Source organism: Brachyhypopomus gauderio, chromosome 6 (assembly GCF_052324685.1).
Source record: "Brachyhypopomus gauderio isolate BG-103 chromosome 6, BGAUD_0.2, whole genome shotgun sequence".
Lineage (NCBI taxonomy): Eukaryota > Metazoa > Chordata > Actinopteri > Gymnotiformes > Hypopomidae > Brachyhypopomus > Brachyhypopomus gauderio.
Window position 1 is genome coordinate 6,372,200 of NC_135216.1, and position 14,289 is coordinate 6,386,488.

At 43.0% G+C, this 14,289-nt stretch overlaps 3 protein-coding genes and 1 long non-coding RNA gene across 4 annotated transcripts; 2 read left to right on the forward strand and 2 right to left on the reverse strand.

Moving 5' to 3' along the window:
* The first annotated feature begins 2,759 nt into the window (after positions 1-2,759).
* mrpl24 (mitochondrial ribosomal protein L24) lies at positions 2,760-5,439 on the forward strand. The gene is made up of 5 exons (XM_077008313.1): positions 2,760-2,942; positions 3,253-3,348; positions 4,387-4,490; positions 4,661-4,791; positions 4,893-5,439. Exons 1-5 carry the CDS (start codon positions 2,760-2,762, stop codon positions 5,027-5,029), a joined length of 651 nt encoding a protein of 216 aa, XP_076864428.1. The 3' UTR covers positions 5,030-5,439.
* On the reverse strand, positions 2,788-6,587 carry LOC143516605 (uncharacterized). Its single transcript, XR_013131744.1, has 2 exons — positions 6,463-6,587; positions 2,788-4,957 (listed from the first exon to the last, which is right to left on the reverse strand). It is a non-coding gene; the product is annotated as an uncharacterized LOC143516605 (long non-coding RNA).
* On the forward strand, positions 6,074-10,977 carry prcc (proline rich mitotic checkpoint control factor). The gene is made up of 7 exons (XM_077008311.1): positions 6,074-6,614; positions 6,692-6,739; positions 7,006-7,503; positions 7,993-8,085; positions 8,894-9,040; positions 9,137-9,202; positions 9,580-10,977. Exons 1-7 carry the CDS (start codon positions 6,360-6,362, stop codon positions 9,664-9,666), a joined length of 1,194 nt encoding a protein of 397 aa, XP_076864426.1. The 5' UTR covers positions 6,074-6,359; the 3' UTR covers positions 9,667-10,977.
* On the reverse strand, positions 10,978-13,711 carry mrpl9 (mitochondrial ribosomal protein L9). The gene is made up of 7 exons (XM_077008312.1): positions 13,418-13,711; positions 12,772-12,931; positions 12,512-12,636; positions 12,378-12,431; positions 11,999-12,100; positions 11,830-11,913; positions 10,978-11,535 (listed from the first exon to the last, which is right to left on the reverse strand). The coding sequence occupies exons 1-7, from the start codon at positions 13,514-13,516 to the stop codon at positions 11,428-11,430; spliced, it is 732 nt and encodes a 243-aa protein (XP_076864427.1). The 5' UTR covers positions 13,517-13,711; the 3' UTR covers positions 10,978-11,427.
* Positions 13,712-14,289: the final 578 nt, after the last annotated feature.

Genomic DNA, 14,289 nt, shown 5'->3' on the forward strand with positions numbered 1-14,289 from the left:
ATATAGCGCCTTTCAGAAATACCCAAGGCGCTTTACAATTTTAACACAGGTACAAATCACAGACAGCCAATCACACACACACACCGGCGAGAAGCGGCAGCCAATTGCGCACAGCGTACTCTCTACCGGGATCCACAGCCCGCTGGGGGAATGAATGGGGTGCAGGATGGAGAGAAAGGACAGACCCTAGTGGCAGAGCACCATCCACCACTGGGCATACAAGCACACACACACACACACACACTACTTTTTATTGAGCAGAGAGACACAGACACACACTCAGGGAGAATTTGTCAGGGACTGCCAATTTACCTAACCTACATAACCTAACCATAGCCTACATTTTAAGGATTATTCTAGCAACTAACTTTAATAATAAGTGTGTTATACACAGTGGTGTACTTAGCAATTTGGGGGCTCAAGGCAAATTTAGCAAAGGGGCCCATCAACATTAATATGCGAGAAATAAGTTAGCTAGTCAGGGGGCCCCTACAGTGGGCTGCAGTGGGAGGGGCCTAAGGCAATTGCCTAGCCACGCCTCTATGCAAAGACCGCCTCTGGTTATACAATGCCATCCAATTTCAACCAGTAGAACAGTGGAGGAGGTGGATGTTTCAGTACAAATGAATACAGATGCAACCTCCAGGTCTTAACATACTATAAATTCCACTCGCAAGTATTAATGTTCCCAGACACATGTTGCAAGGGCTACTGTTTTCCAATGTTCCACCTCAGGTAGCTTTTGAAGTAAACTGTTGGCATTTCAATACATCTAACACTATAGCTCCATTTGAGTACATTTAATATAATCAGGAAAATTGCTGTATGCAGCAGTGAAATAAACAACTGAGTTGCACTAAGACACAGACATTCGCTTTCTTACATTTATTAAAACCATATCAAATATCTCTACAAAACTGACTATATTAACATTTTAAAGGGATTTTTGTGGAAGTATGGTGAATGTTTTAATTTACCAAAGACAATGGTGTGGCAGAACACAATATCAAGTTCCTATCTGAGAGATGAATCTTTCTTACATTTGTAATATAATGGCAAATATGATACAGTGTTTTCAGTCAATCTAGAGCAGGTATCACCAAATGGCGGACCGCGGTCCGGATCCGGACCCGAACGCCGTCCTGTCCGGACCCAATCACATTCCTGATTAACTGGATACGGACCCAAATGCCAAATTAATTTTAACGGGAGACTATATTTTAAACCGGAGAATTTATTTCCAGACGAGTGTTACGTTCACCACCCATTTGAGTGTTACGTTGCCCCCCCCCCCCCCCCCGCTCAACAACTTTCGTTCTCCACCCCCCCCCCCCCCCCCCCCTCCCGCTCAACAACTTTCGTTCGCCACCGCGGACCCGGACCTAAGGTCTGAGCTATCTGCCAAAAATGGACCGCGGAAAGATTTAATTGATTACCCCTGATCTAGAGAGTGAAAGTCACCCTTAATCAATGCATGTGCATGGTGCTTGGTTCTGTTAGTCTGTGGAACTGTCTACTCTAAAACTTACGTGGAAGAGGGATGAATATTCCATAACTAAAATGTCTGAAACAGGTGGGTGAAAAAGTCGAGAAATTGATATAGCATGGAGTGGCGCTAACTGTAGCAGTTCTAAATGCTTCCTGTTCTACCACAACAAAACTTTCCATGTAAACACAGAAACAGTGGATACATCAGTGCCATCAGTGCCAAAAATGTCTTTATGACAACTTGGAGATAATCCTAATTATAATTTTCATAACCATAATCAAAATCATAATCAAGGACTTGATTAACTGGATCAGATGCGTTAGATTAGGGTTGTAACTAAACTCTGCAGAGCGGACTTGAGAAGCCCAGCTCCGTCTGAAAGGTGCGCGGGACACATCGAATATTCACTGGGGTTTTTTTCCATTTTTGAAGGAAACAATTAAAAGGAGTTAAGAGACTTTTATTTTGAAACAAATTTCTTGCGTGCCGGGCACGGAAGAGTGCGTTTAGAAATTCACGCTGCCATGCAGGTTGGTGAGATTGACCTCTACGATATTTTTCCTCGTATCTGGACATTTAGTTATCCTAGATATGTGTTTTTTTTTACATAATGCAACAGTGTAACCCATAACTTTGTCATTTCTTCTGGCAGCTAAACTTAGCATGTATTCTGTACTAAACAGTACTTCAAGTGATCTAGCGCAGGCTGCTAACAGAGATTAGCTACAGCTAGTGACTCCAGGGAAACAGACACAGATCCAACATTAATGCACCGTGTCATGGTGCCAAGCTTAGATTCATGCATTAACTGGACCACATTTGTTGGAAATCTAAGGCTTGAATCAGGGTCTCAAATACCTCTGGCGATTTAGCTGCACAGGATATGATCTAATGGTATACAGATTCAGTATGGCATGTTTTTGGCTAGGTATTGTATTTTTACAAATATCTTTTTGACTAAATGTATCAATGAAAAGGAAAAGCAAAGTCAGGAAGTCACAGTCTCTTACATTTTAATGGTTCCTGAATAATGTTTTATATTTTTAATATGTAGTTTATTTTTAAAACATGAACAAATCACCAACTGGCTTTACAGGCACATTTTTCATTTGCAGGGAGACTTAATTCTGCAACAGCTAGTGGTGACTGGTTGTAATACCAATAATCTTAATAAGTAAAACATTTCTACAGTATTGGGCATATACAATTTATGAATTTTAAATATCTATCTGTCTGTCTTTTTTATTTCAGTGAACACATACCGTAAAACATGCGATTGACCGTTTTGCTGTTAAAGGCAGCAAAGGCTGCCTTTCCCCATGACTATCGGTTTGGAACTAACCGCCCGTGGACAGCAGCAGCCAAGAGACTCAACCCACCCGGCAAAACGAGAAGAAAAGTCTTTGTGGAGCCCATTGCACATGAGGACTGGTCTGTTTTTAAAGGCGATGTGGTAAGAAAAGGACATTAAGATACATTTTCCTTGAAGGTTTTTATCGTCTTGTATTTTATTGATCAGTAAGGATTTTAAAGCTAATGTGGAACTGTTTAGCTCATTCTCTTTTGTAGTCAGAAATACTTTTCAGTTATTGTAAATACTTATTAAACTTGCAACCATAGAAATAGTTAGAAAGTTCTATGAGTTCTAGATGTTTTACATTTTAATGATGCCCTAGTCCACAGATCCACTGAAAACCTTTCTTGACCTAATGTCAGCTAATTGGTGTCCTTTGATTTTTCCTGACACTTGTCCTGCTCCGTAGGTGCAGATTCTCTCTGGAAAAGACAGCGGAAAACAAGGCAAAATAACGCAGGTGTTCCGACACCGCAACTGGGTCATTGTTGAGGGTCTCAACACGGTAAATACTTAAAAAAAAAAATACTTTTTACTGATTCACATATTTTGTGCCTCATTCTTCATTAACTTGCAGATTGTTGCAAATTATATTTGAGTCTGGGGATATATCAGTCACTGGGGATAGGACGTCGTGTCAGTTATAGTGTGAATTCCCCAGGTTTAATGCCCAAGTTTTCAAAGGTTTCATCTGGCTTAAATTTGTGTGCATAACCAAGTCTCAATTTTACCTATCTAGGATGAAATTGAGCTATTATTTTGACCCAATTTTACATAACATTGATTTACTGGTAAATACTAATCCAGATGTATCCTGAATGGTATTCAGAAATCTATATTATAAGTCACGTGCCACCTTTTGGACAGATCTTACCTTTTGAATTAAATCTGTGCTGAGCCACTTCAGAAGAAAGGTTTCCGCCCTCACAAACTCATCATAAGCAGTTGCAGTAGTTAGTCTGAATTCCTAGTTGTCCTTACAAGCCTTTTGCTTTAAATCTTTTCCAATCAAGCTTAATCTGCTCTGTGGTTCTTAACTGGCCAGTACCAGTGGCATTTACACTGTCACAAACAGAAGCCCAATCATCCTGCATGCCTACCTTGCTATGTTGTATCATCATCAATCCTCTCTTTTGGTATTAAATGAAACTACATTTTATCTCTGGGTTTTGAAAAACTCAAATGTGGCATATGATGGGGAGCTTCAGGGAACTGAACCTGCCGCTTGTAGTTCAGTTTTAGCTGAGTAGGATCTTTTATCCTATGATGTAATGTTTGTGGTTCAATTGTAGCTGAATAGGATATTTTTATCCTATGATGTAATATTTGTGGTTCAATTGTAGCTGAATAGGATATTTTTATCCTGTGATGTAATGTTTGCCATCTTTCTCTGATCGTGGTGTGATTCATTTATTTTAATAATTTATGCCTGTGCCAGAAAACGTGTACTTGAAAATTTAAGTTTTAAAAAGTATTTTTTCTATGTGCTTAGTGTTAAGAGTGAACATGTAACCTCCATTAACTCTGCGCCTTTTCTCCACAGCACCACAGGTACATCGGCAGGTCAGGAGATTACAGGGGCACTTATATAGCTAGTGAAGCCCCCTTACTCCTGAAAGACATCGCACTCATTGACCCTTCAGACAGGTGGGCATCAGATTTTTAATTTGTCCATATTTAACAACCTGCTGTTTGCATAAATGATGAAGGATAAGTCTGTGCCTTCAGTTGAAAATCCATGCCCCCTCTGTTTGTGTGTGTGTGTGTGTGTGTGTGTGTGTGTGTGTGTGTGTGTGTCTTCACGTGCTGCTACCCAGGATGCCTACAGACACAGAGTGGAGGTACACAGAGGAGGGGGAGAAAGTGCGCGTTTCACTCAGAACAGGCCGCATAATTCCCAAACCGTTAGTCCAGAGGAAGGACGGGATTATTCCAGAGCAGTGGAAAGGTCAGACTGCTGGAGGGAGCGGGAGCTGACCATCGGTGTCACGTAGCGTCACAAATGAGGGCTCTGGCCTCCTGATCCAGTGTGACGTCTGTGTTTTGCAGATGGACCAAAGGACACATCACCAGAAGACGCCTTGGAGAAAACATACACCCCATCGCTGAAGACCCTGGAGGAGGAGATCATGGACAAAATGAACATTCAGGAACACAGAAGACCCAAAAAGAGCTATTGGTACTGAGATCCATCAACAAAAAGACTGTTGCAGTTGAACATGTGAGAAGTTAAAGATAAACGGGTGTTTAAAAAGGAATGACCCTGTCTCTCAATTACAGTGTGTGTATATATGCAGTACAGTTCCAATAAAATAGATTTGCCCAATTGTATAATGCTGTATAACATATAATTCAACAATAATATACAATACTGATCTGTACTGTGAACATAAAATGACTACTTGCTATATAAATTTTTTTAACTTCTATATTACTCATTCTGTTAAGATGACTATCACCATCGACAGCCTGTTAACTAGATCAAGTATAAAATTGACTTAAAGCAATTCTACATTGTAATAAGGTCTGCTATTTCCTGGAAAGAGACTGATGTAATGAAAGTCACAATCAGTAAAATTTTAATTCAATGAAAGAGGAGGCATTTCAAATGTATCTTGAATGTGAAAACAACTGGTAAGCATTATAGTTTGTGTGTCGGGGGGGAGTGGCCCTGTCAACAATTTTCATTGTCCATGAACAAGTGTGTGAGAGTAGAGGCAGTCGTCTGTACCCCATCTATCTGGATTTGCTTACTGTTGGATCAATTGTAGCACTGTTGCAGAAAGACCAACATTTCCTTGTGCTCAGATTCCTTGCGCTCACATAACAAAAGTAATCACCACCACCTTCAACCCTGCCTCACATTACTGATTACAGAAACACAAAGGTTTAGCTTCAGGAAAAAAGGTCTGGAAGAAAAAAAAACACTATACGTACAAGCTTTCTGTCTTGTACAATGGGGTGTGTCCATGGTCTCTTAGTACTGCAGGCTTTGCATTTGTCAAAACTTGTAAAGCCTTCACAAGCTTTGTTGGGATTTTACATTGACTATATATAATTTTATCACTCTTGTGATTCCCTGGCAATATCCCTATTTATCTTATTCGTTTTTCCTTCTATTTGCATGTTGTGCTTATAATTAATCCCAGTTATAAAACCGTAACACGTCGTACACAATTTCCCTGTGCTGCTCCACACCACGGCGTGGCGACCGCGCAGATATCGCGAGGCTTGAAACCGGAAGTGAATGAAACATGTTACAGAAGAACAAGATTGTTTACAAGGAGGCATTAGCCGCTAGCTAGCTACATTTCTATATTGCAGTATCTATACCGACCGCTGCATTTGCTAATTATTAGCTGGCTAACATGGTCAGACTACAGAAGCCGTGTGCTACTCGCTGTTCACGGAGGTAAACGATAAACAGACGACTAGCTTCTTGGCTGTTTCGTTTAGCTAGCTGATAGCATTAGCTAGTCTTCTTCGACGAAGACCCAGTTAAACGGTGTGTTAAAAATGTCTCTGGTCGCGTACGACAGCAGCGACGACAGCGACCGCGACGACGCCCCGGCACCAAACGTGCCCCTCCGGGCCAGAACTGGGCTTTTCGCATCACTACCTGCTCCAAAACGTCCCGAGTCGGACAGTCGTGTGTCGGAGACGAGCAAAGACGCGAACGCGCCTGTGAATAAGAGGACGAGCGGCGAGCTGCCGAGAGCCAAGAAGCGGGCCGAGCCCGTCCGGATCACCGTCCCTCACATAACCGCCAGTGTAAGTTACCGTATAAACGCAGCATTCGCATTTTCGTTAACAAGAGTCCTGCTCTAATTTGCCCTTGCACCTCTCAGTCAGATTCGGACGAAGACGAACCTGTGAGAAAGAAAACCGGCTCTCAGGTAAGCTGTCCGATAAGAGCTTCAGTGTGCAGTTTTACAAAGTAAAATCTACAAATAATGGGACGAAATAGCTTTTAAATGTCCAATTCAACAGTTTAGGGGGTAAAAAAAATTTAATGAAAAAGTTGACAACCTGCTCAAAGAAACAATTGTTTCGAAAATGACTTTTTTCTTGTCCAAATGCAGATTAATTCCCCATACACCACATTACATCCTCCAGCTCCTTCATGCTCTGCTTTCATCCTAAAATCTGATTCTATTTTCAGGCCGGTGGTCTATCATCTTTGCTGCCCCAGCCTAAAAATCTGATACTGAAAGAAACTCAGCGCCCTCTGGTGCCTCATACCCTCACCAAGCGCCCGGCGTCGGGCCCCCCCTCCAAGGGGACCAAACCGGGCTTGCAGGCGGCCGCGAGCGCCTCGCCGTCCGCCATTAAAGCCGCGGCGAAGTCTGCGGCCCTGCAGCTGGCCCGGCAGATGGCGGCTGACGAGGAGGGGAGTGACGACGATCTTGCTCCAGAAAACTACTTCTCCCTTGCCGACAGCCCCTCTCAACCCAGCACCCCTGCTCTGTACCCAGACCCCCAACCGTTCCTGCCCTCCTTACACCCTCCCCCTCTCGCCAGCACGGAAGACGCTCCCCTTGACTTTGGCTCCAATGCAGAGTCGCAGCCAAAGCCCTCTTGGGCCACGCAGGATTACCAGAGCAGTGACTACCAACCCCAGAGCGACCCGGGGGATCCGGCGCCCAAGCCCTGCCCACAGGTAGGAGCAGAATGGTGACACAAGCGTTTCACGTCTGATTCTCCTCAAGCAGTTGTAAGATGACGGGGACGACCGACACTTGCGTTTCGATGGTAAAAGGTTTCAAAACGACAAGAAAGAGGTTGTGATGTGAAAAAGAAACTGCAGCTGATTTTCAAAAGAGTGAAGCATCGGGCAGTCTGGCAGCTCGGACCTGCCCTCGGATCTGTGTCCTGGGCTCAGAACTAGGGTTCTGCTCAGTCTCTCGCCCACTGGACGTACACCTAGAGCACATCTTTTATTGAGTTGCCTGGTGTCTGCAATCCAGCCTTAATGATGCCTTTCACTCTTTAGAGAGAGCTCAGGTCAGCTTTGTGCTTCTGTGAAGTTTGTGTACGTATGCAGTGGCTGTGAGATCTGTTCCTACTGCCTCACTCAAAGGGCCTCACAGTCTCTGTCTCTACGTGAATAGCAGTGAGGGCAAACATTGGTGGGTTTGTCTTTTTGCAGGATTATTATAGTGAGGGCTACTACCAAGACCACAACCCCATGACTGATGAACAAGAAGAACCAGAATCTTCTACTCTGTTCAATGATGAAGCAGTAAGATCTTTTCTTTGTTTGCTTTCATTTATATTTTCAGCAGTTGAAAGAACATCCTGAGCCATTTACATACAGGCTGCATCTCAATTCAGGGGCTGCAGCCCGCGTAGACCGCAGCCCACGGTGGCCACACACTTCGAAGGCCGGGTAGGCTGCATCTCACGGCTGTTAAATGAGCCAGTCTAGTCTTTGCAAGACGTATGTTTGCGTGACCACGCTCTGCCCCGTTACATACGTGTTAGCGCGCTGTCCGACAAATATCACATCACCCACAAATGCCTAAAAGAAAATGCGTTGAACATGTATTCACATGTTTGGCGGGAAGTATAACTTCATAACAAAATTCAATGTATTTTTATAAACGTTACTCTTTAGTAAATACTCAAAGCACAGGTTTACCTGCAATATCATTAATAACTGGCATGTTATTTAGCATCTCATTGCAGTATAAATGTCCATATTTAAGGCCGATATTCCATCGGCCCGTACACTAGACTCCGCCTGTTTATTGTTCATAGAGCAATGAATCCTGGGATATGGTGGGACGTGAAGGATACTCAGATGCATCCTTCGTTTTCGGGGTTTTGAAGGCTACATTCGTCGGCCGCATAAGAAGGAACCCACGAATTGGGACAGCCTCGTCGCGGCGCAGTGACGTAACCGGCCTACAAATGCGCACTTCGTGGGCTGCAGCCCCTGAACTGAGATACACCTACAGTTGTCATGTGTACCTGCTGGGATTCGAACCCGTGACCTCTGTGGCGTTAACACCTTGCTCATCTTGCTCCATTTCTTAATTTTCCACAAGTTCCGTAGGCTGCAGGGTAAACAGAATAGAGGTAAAGAAGAAATCAAGTTCCTGGAGATCAAAGGGGACGACCAGCTGAGCGGCAACCAGCAGTGGATGATGAAGAACATGACCCACGAAGCAGAACCACGCAAGTCCTTCAGCAAGGTGAGCGCAGGAGCTCACGACACACGCGCGACCCAGTTCGTTACCGCTAACGGCAGATCGTACAGAAACACTTGAAATCCGTTCTTTCTCTTCCAGAAAAAAGGAGATCAACCAACTGGGCAGCAGAGACGTAAGCACCAGATCACGTATCTGATCCATCAGGTGAGTGAGAGGGAAGAGAATCTCACATCGGCCCGGTTCAGCTGCCTGGCTCGAGACTGTGCTGTGGTGGATTCTGGGTAGAGTGGTGCTGTGCTCTAAATACAGAGAGCAGCGATGGCTCGAAAGAAAATGAGTCCTGCATATAATAGTAGGACTTTGTGCTATTCACATATGTAATTGTTTAATAATGAACTAAAATATTGACTTTGCTGTAGCCTATGAGTCCATGATGACTTGCTTTAGTTTAGCTTTATGGTCCTGAAATGTGCCAGGATGCATTGGTGCATTTAATCGTATTGGCCACGCCCAGTGTCACTGTGACCGTCCAATGAGGATAAAGTACGAGATGCCGACCAGTGATCTCTCTCCGTCTGCAGGCGAAAGAGCGGGAACTGGAGCTGAAGAACAACTGGGCTGACAACAAGATCACGCGGAGACAAACCCAGGCCAAGTACGGCTTCTAGCGGCCGGCACGCCGGGTCCCTCGTCCGGGCAAACCGCAGCTGCTTTTACTCTTATTTGGAGTCTTGGCGGAAGAGACTCTGTACATGTTGACATCTGGGCACCATCAGAATCACTGCCAAGCATGCAAGGCACTCTACAGCTACCTAAGGGATGTTATGTTTCACTGTATTGCTACAGCCTGTTGGAGTCTTACCTGGGGGGTATTGTGTGATGTAAGATGGAACCCAAATGTCAAACCGTTTTGCTCATTTCTTCCTGTGTCTTCCCGTGTTTTTGAGTGTCGTGTGCAGTCCAAGTTCGTCCGCTGTTTTGTCACCCGTCGCTTGGTGTAGACGCTTGGGTAATTCACCACATGGCTTTGCCTGTAGTCATTATAACACCTGGTCTGACGTGGACCACAAGGCTCGATTGTGGTGTGTAAATCCATACCCGGTCCAGGTTTTATAATTAATAAGCAGCTGACTCATCTGATTGGCTGGTGCCATCCCACCTGACTTGAATGCAAAGAGAAGGTGGCAACATCTTCAGGAAATGGCCCGTGAGGAGCAGTAGTTTTGAGTCTTGGCTTCTCCAACACACTTTATGCCTGTAACCAGTTCAACATGTTAACTCAGGCATGCTGGAGGAAGGAGATGCTAAACTGACTAGTGCTACAACCTGCTGCCTAGCCAACGGGCCCTGATGCAGAAATGAACCCTAACGTGTAATACATTACCATCGATAACAGCAGAGTAATCCTAACAGCCCGGACACTTGAATCCAAGAGTAAAGGAGAAACTGGTTCATATCTATAACTTGGGTCTGGGCAATGTATTTTACACTGAAGTATAAAATTTGTCTTATGGCTTTTATTTTATATATAAGTGTATGTATTAGTTGCATGGTCTTGGTTGTTGACCCAATTCCATGACTGTATTAGCCTGATTTGTTGGTAGTTAACATGTAGATATTAGCAGTTGATGTATCAGATCAGGCTGACTTCAGCCGCATACAGTAGAACTAAAGACTGGTAAGTTGTATTATTTTTTTAGTCTTATAAATCTGGATCTTTGTGAAAATATCAGGATATACATTTTTAAACAACATTACTCACTAGCATTTGAACTTGTATCCATGTTCTGACATGGCCAGTCTGACTGTGAACTGCATGGACAGTAACAGAACGCGTAGTTTTCAAAGTGTGTACAAAGCCCATCGATCCACTGCCAGGAAGTACAGTGTAAACAGTACAGTATGATAATGCTATAAATGCTCTTGCCAGGGTTTTTATGTGAAGATGCAGACGATAATAAAGATGCGCAAAAGAGTGATTCTGTGGCATTTGTTTTTTTTATGGTAGTGATGGTCACTCATGTTTTTTTCTTCTGAAAAATCAATCAGAATTGAACTTGTATGCAGGTATCTTCCCAAATCCATAAGTGGATTTTTTTACTCCTGAAATATTAGACCATATAAAACTCATCCATAAACAGAACCAAGAAAACCTACCACTATACCTACTAATTTCTGAAAATTGTTTCAAACCGGGAACTGTTCATTCCAAGATTCACAAATCAGTACTGTACATTTTAAGCTTCATTATTTGTGTCCAGGTTTGTCTTAAATTGTTCAAACAAAAATAACAAAACAGGAAAACAGACGTGAGCAAACGCGGAGAAGGTGAAGGAGGCAGCAGTTGAAACACTAGCACTTCGGAGGGTTGAACATCTCCATAATCAGTTGTCCTCTAGATAGGACCAGGTGACACGTCCACAGGCTGATTATTCAGTGTTCGGCTGGTCTTCCTCTTGTTTTTGGAGCTTTCTTAACCTCGGTTCCACGAAGGGTACGAGAGTCATGGGAACTCGTACTGTATCCATTCCATTCACCTGAAATACACGCATTTTCAGCTACCCAGCCAAACACCAGCCAACCTCAATCATATATAAACATTTACAAAAGCATTTTAAGAAGAGAAAACGCTACTGAAACATTTTAACTGGCAGATATAATTGAAAATGAAATCATTTGTGTTTGTAGAAGAAAGTACAAGACATTTTACAATATGGGATGCATGTGAATAATAATGGCCACCTTTCTTCGAGCGATCCAGCCTGTGCAATTGTTTTAAAGAGAAAATTATGGCTAACTGGGATAACTTATGTTAAAACCAAGTTACTTACCGTCACTTCACACCAGTAGTCTCCCAGATCTTTGATTGGTTCTTCGGGCAGTGTCAATGCATGTTCAGGCACCACCACACCGAGCTGTAGGCCAAGATTTAATTAGTAACCACATCCCAACTTGACCATAGTATTGGACATGTAAAGTGATGAAAGGTGTAAATCTTACTAATTGCAGGAATCGCCGGCAAACCACTTCTTTTGTGAGTTGATGCTGAATGGGTATAGGCACTCCGATTTCAAGTTTGGCAGACATCAAGAATTTGATGGTCTACAAACAAAGAAAGACCACAGCACTGTCATATCGTTACATGAGTTTATTACCAGGAGAGAGGAAAAAGGAGAGAGTGGTTATTTAGAATTACACATATATAATAAACCGTAACACAGGCATCGTAACAGAGTCATTCATGCTTGTGGAGGTTACAATAAAAGAACTGTTACTCCGCTACTGATATATGAAATACACAAAGTTCCTGTGAGAGCATCATACTTTAGTGCATCACACATCTTAGATAATGAAACCTCCTCTAAACAACTTCACTTACTTTCTCTGCGGTCCAAGTTTGGATTCTTTCTTCTATCTTTCCTTCACGGAGTAACTGGTAAAGCAAGGGCAGGATGTTAGTCGAAGCCCACCGTGATCACATTTACTGGCAGTAATTTACAGGAAGTCACCGACCCTTCTTTCCTCAGCATATATGCGCTTGTTCTCTGGAGATGGATACACAGCCAGGCCTTGAGGGAGCAGCTTGTTACGACCTAATGATTTCTTCACAAACACTGTGTCCCCCCGTCCACCGAATTCTGTCGGGACAAAATCAAATGCAAAACCATGCAATGAATATTTTAACTCATACTTTAATATAGAATATGGATCAGTCTTTTGTCATTTTTGCCGAGCATACAAGAGCTTGTTATACAAAAATAACGTAAACTCACTGGGCACTGTCTGTGTGAGGATCAGCTCCATTTTGCTCTGAGACTTGTGTTTCGTGTCCTCCACTAAGCGGTAGACCTCATGTCTCTTACTGTAGAGTCTGGGCGGACTGCCCTCCTTTGACAGGGGAACCTGCCACCACCGCTCCACGACAACTGTGTTCTGACAAAACACAAAAGAATACAAACTTTTAAATTTAAGAGTTAATTTTACAACCTTGTTTAGTAAAGGAAGGCTTAACAAAACAATTCACACAAAGTAGCGTTTATTTCTTTACCCACATTTTTTAAAGATTGTATCTCCGTTTGTATGCAAGAATAAGCGTTTTATTAGTATTTGTATTGATCAGACTGCGTTGGTAAAAGGAGGATTGAAGCCTGTCCGTTGTGTCTCCAGTCTAGAGGCTCCTGTCCGGTACCACCTGCCGCAGGTACACGGAACCGAAACGGAACAGAAACGTGGACTGGACGGAGAATTAAGAATCCTGCTTGAAAACTGAAGTATGAAAACGCGGAAGATAACTGAATAATTCAAAGTATTTTCGATTACGCTACCTAGAATAATTACTGAACATCTTGAATAATCCACTCGTCCTGCAGATACTTATATAAGCTATACAGGCTGTTAATAAAGTGAATTAGGGATTACCTTGCATGTCGTTTGTGATATGTTCTGTGTGCGGAATAAGGTCGTTATGTGGCTGCAGCATTTGTGAAGGGCAAAGCGGCCAGAAATCAGCGTCCACATGATCACGGTAGTGCCTAATTAGCTAGTACTCCGGGATTTTAAAACATACTTAACACTTTATTACTGTAGATACTCTGTTACAAAAGCGCAGGCATTGCGCATCGTAACATAAGGATGCTCTGTTCGTATAGCTAACTAGCTAATAACCATGTGAATGCTCGCCGTGTTGACGTATGGCGGATCTTCTTCTAGTGTTTAGGTAGTCTAGTCGCGGTGTCACATTACTGCCCCCTTGCGATTGTTATCCGCGTTTTTAAAATGGGACCTTTTTAGTGTTGTATATCTTGTGCTATGTAACCAGTGTCCAAAGTTATAAAGGGCTAAGGAACCATTTTTTTCTCAGCTGTCAACTATTAGGTTACAACGTGTATTTCATCATGCAGCAGACTTATAGTGTGGGTATGTGATGAATATAGTACTTATTGGATTTTGACAGAACCGTAACGGCCCAGTGACGGAGGACACGGATATGCATCACGGTCCTCCACAAGAGATGCTGCATGAAACCGACAGTGACTGACATATCAGTTTGTAAATCCATCCTCTGTCTTCACATTTTTTCCAGGGAGGAGCAAAGATGTATGGAAAGGAAGCAAGGAAAATAAACTAGAATTGTAATGTGGATGGAGGATGAAGGGATGATCAAAAAAGGATAAACTTAACAAGTAAAGCCCAAGAGGCCGTTTCAATGTAGTCCAGCTGAAAGTTCAACCACAGTTCACTATTCACATTCCCATTAGTGAATAGGGCTACATTTCCCCAAATCATCATAG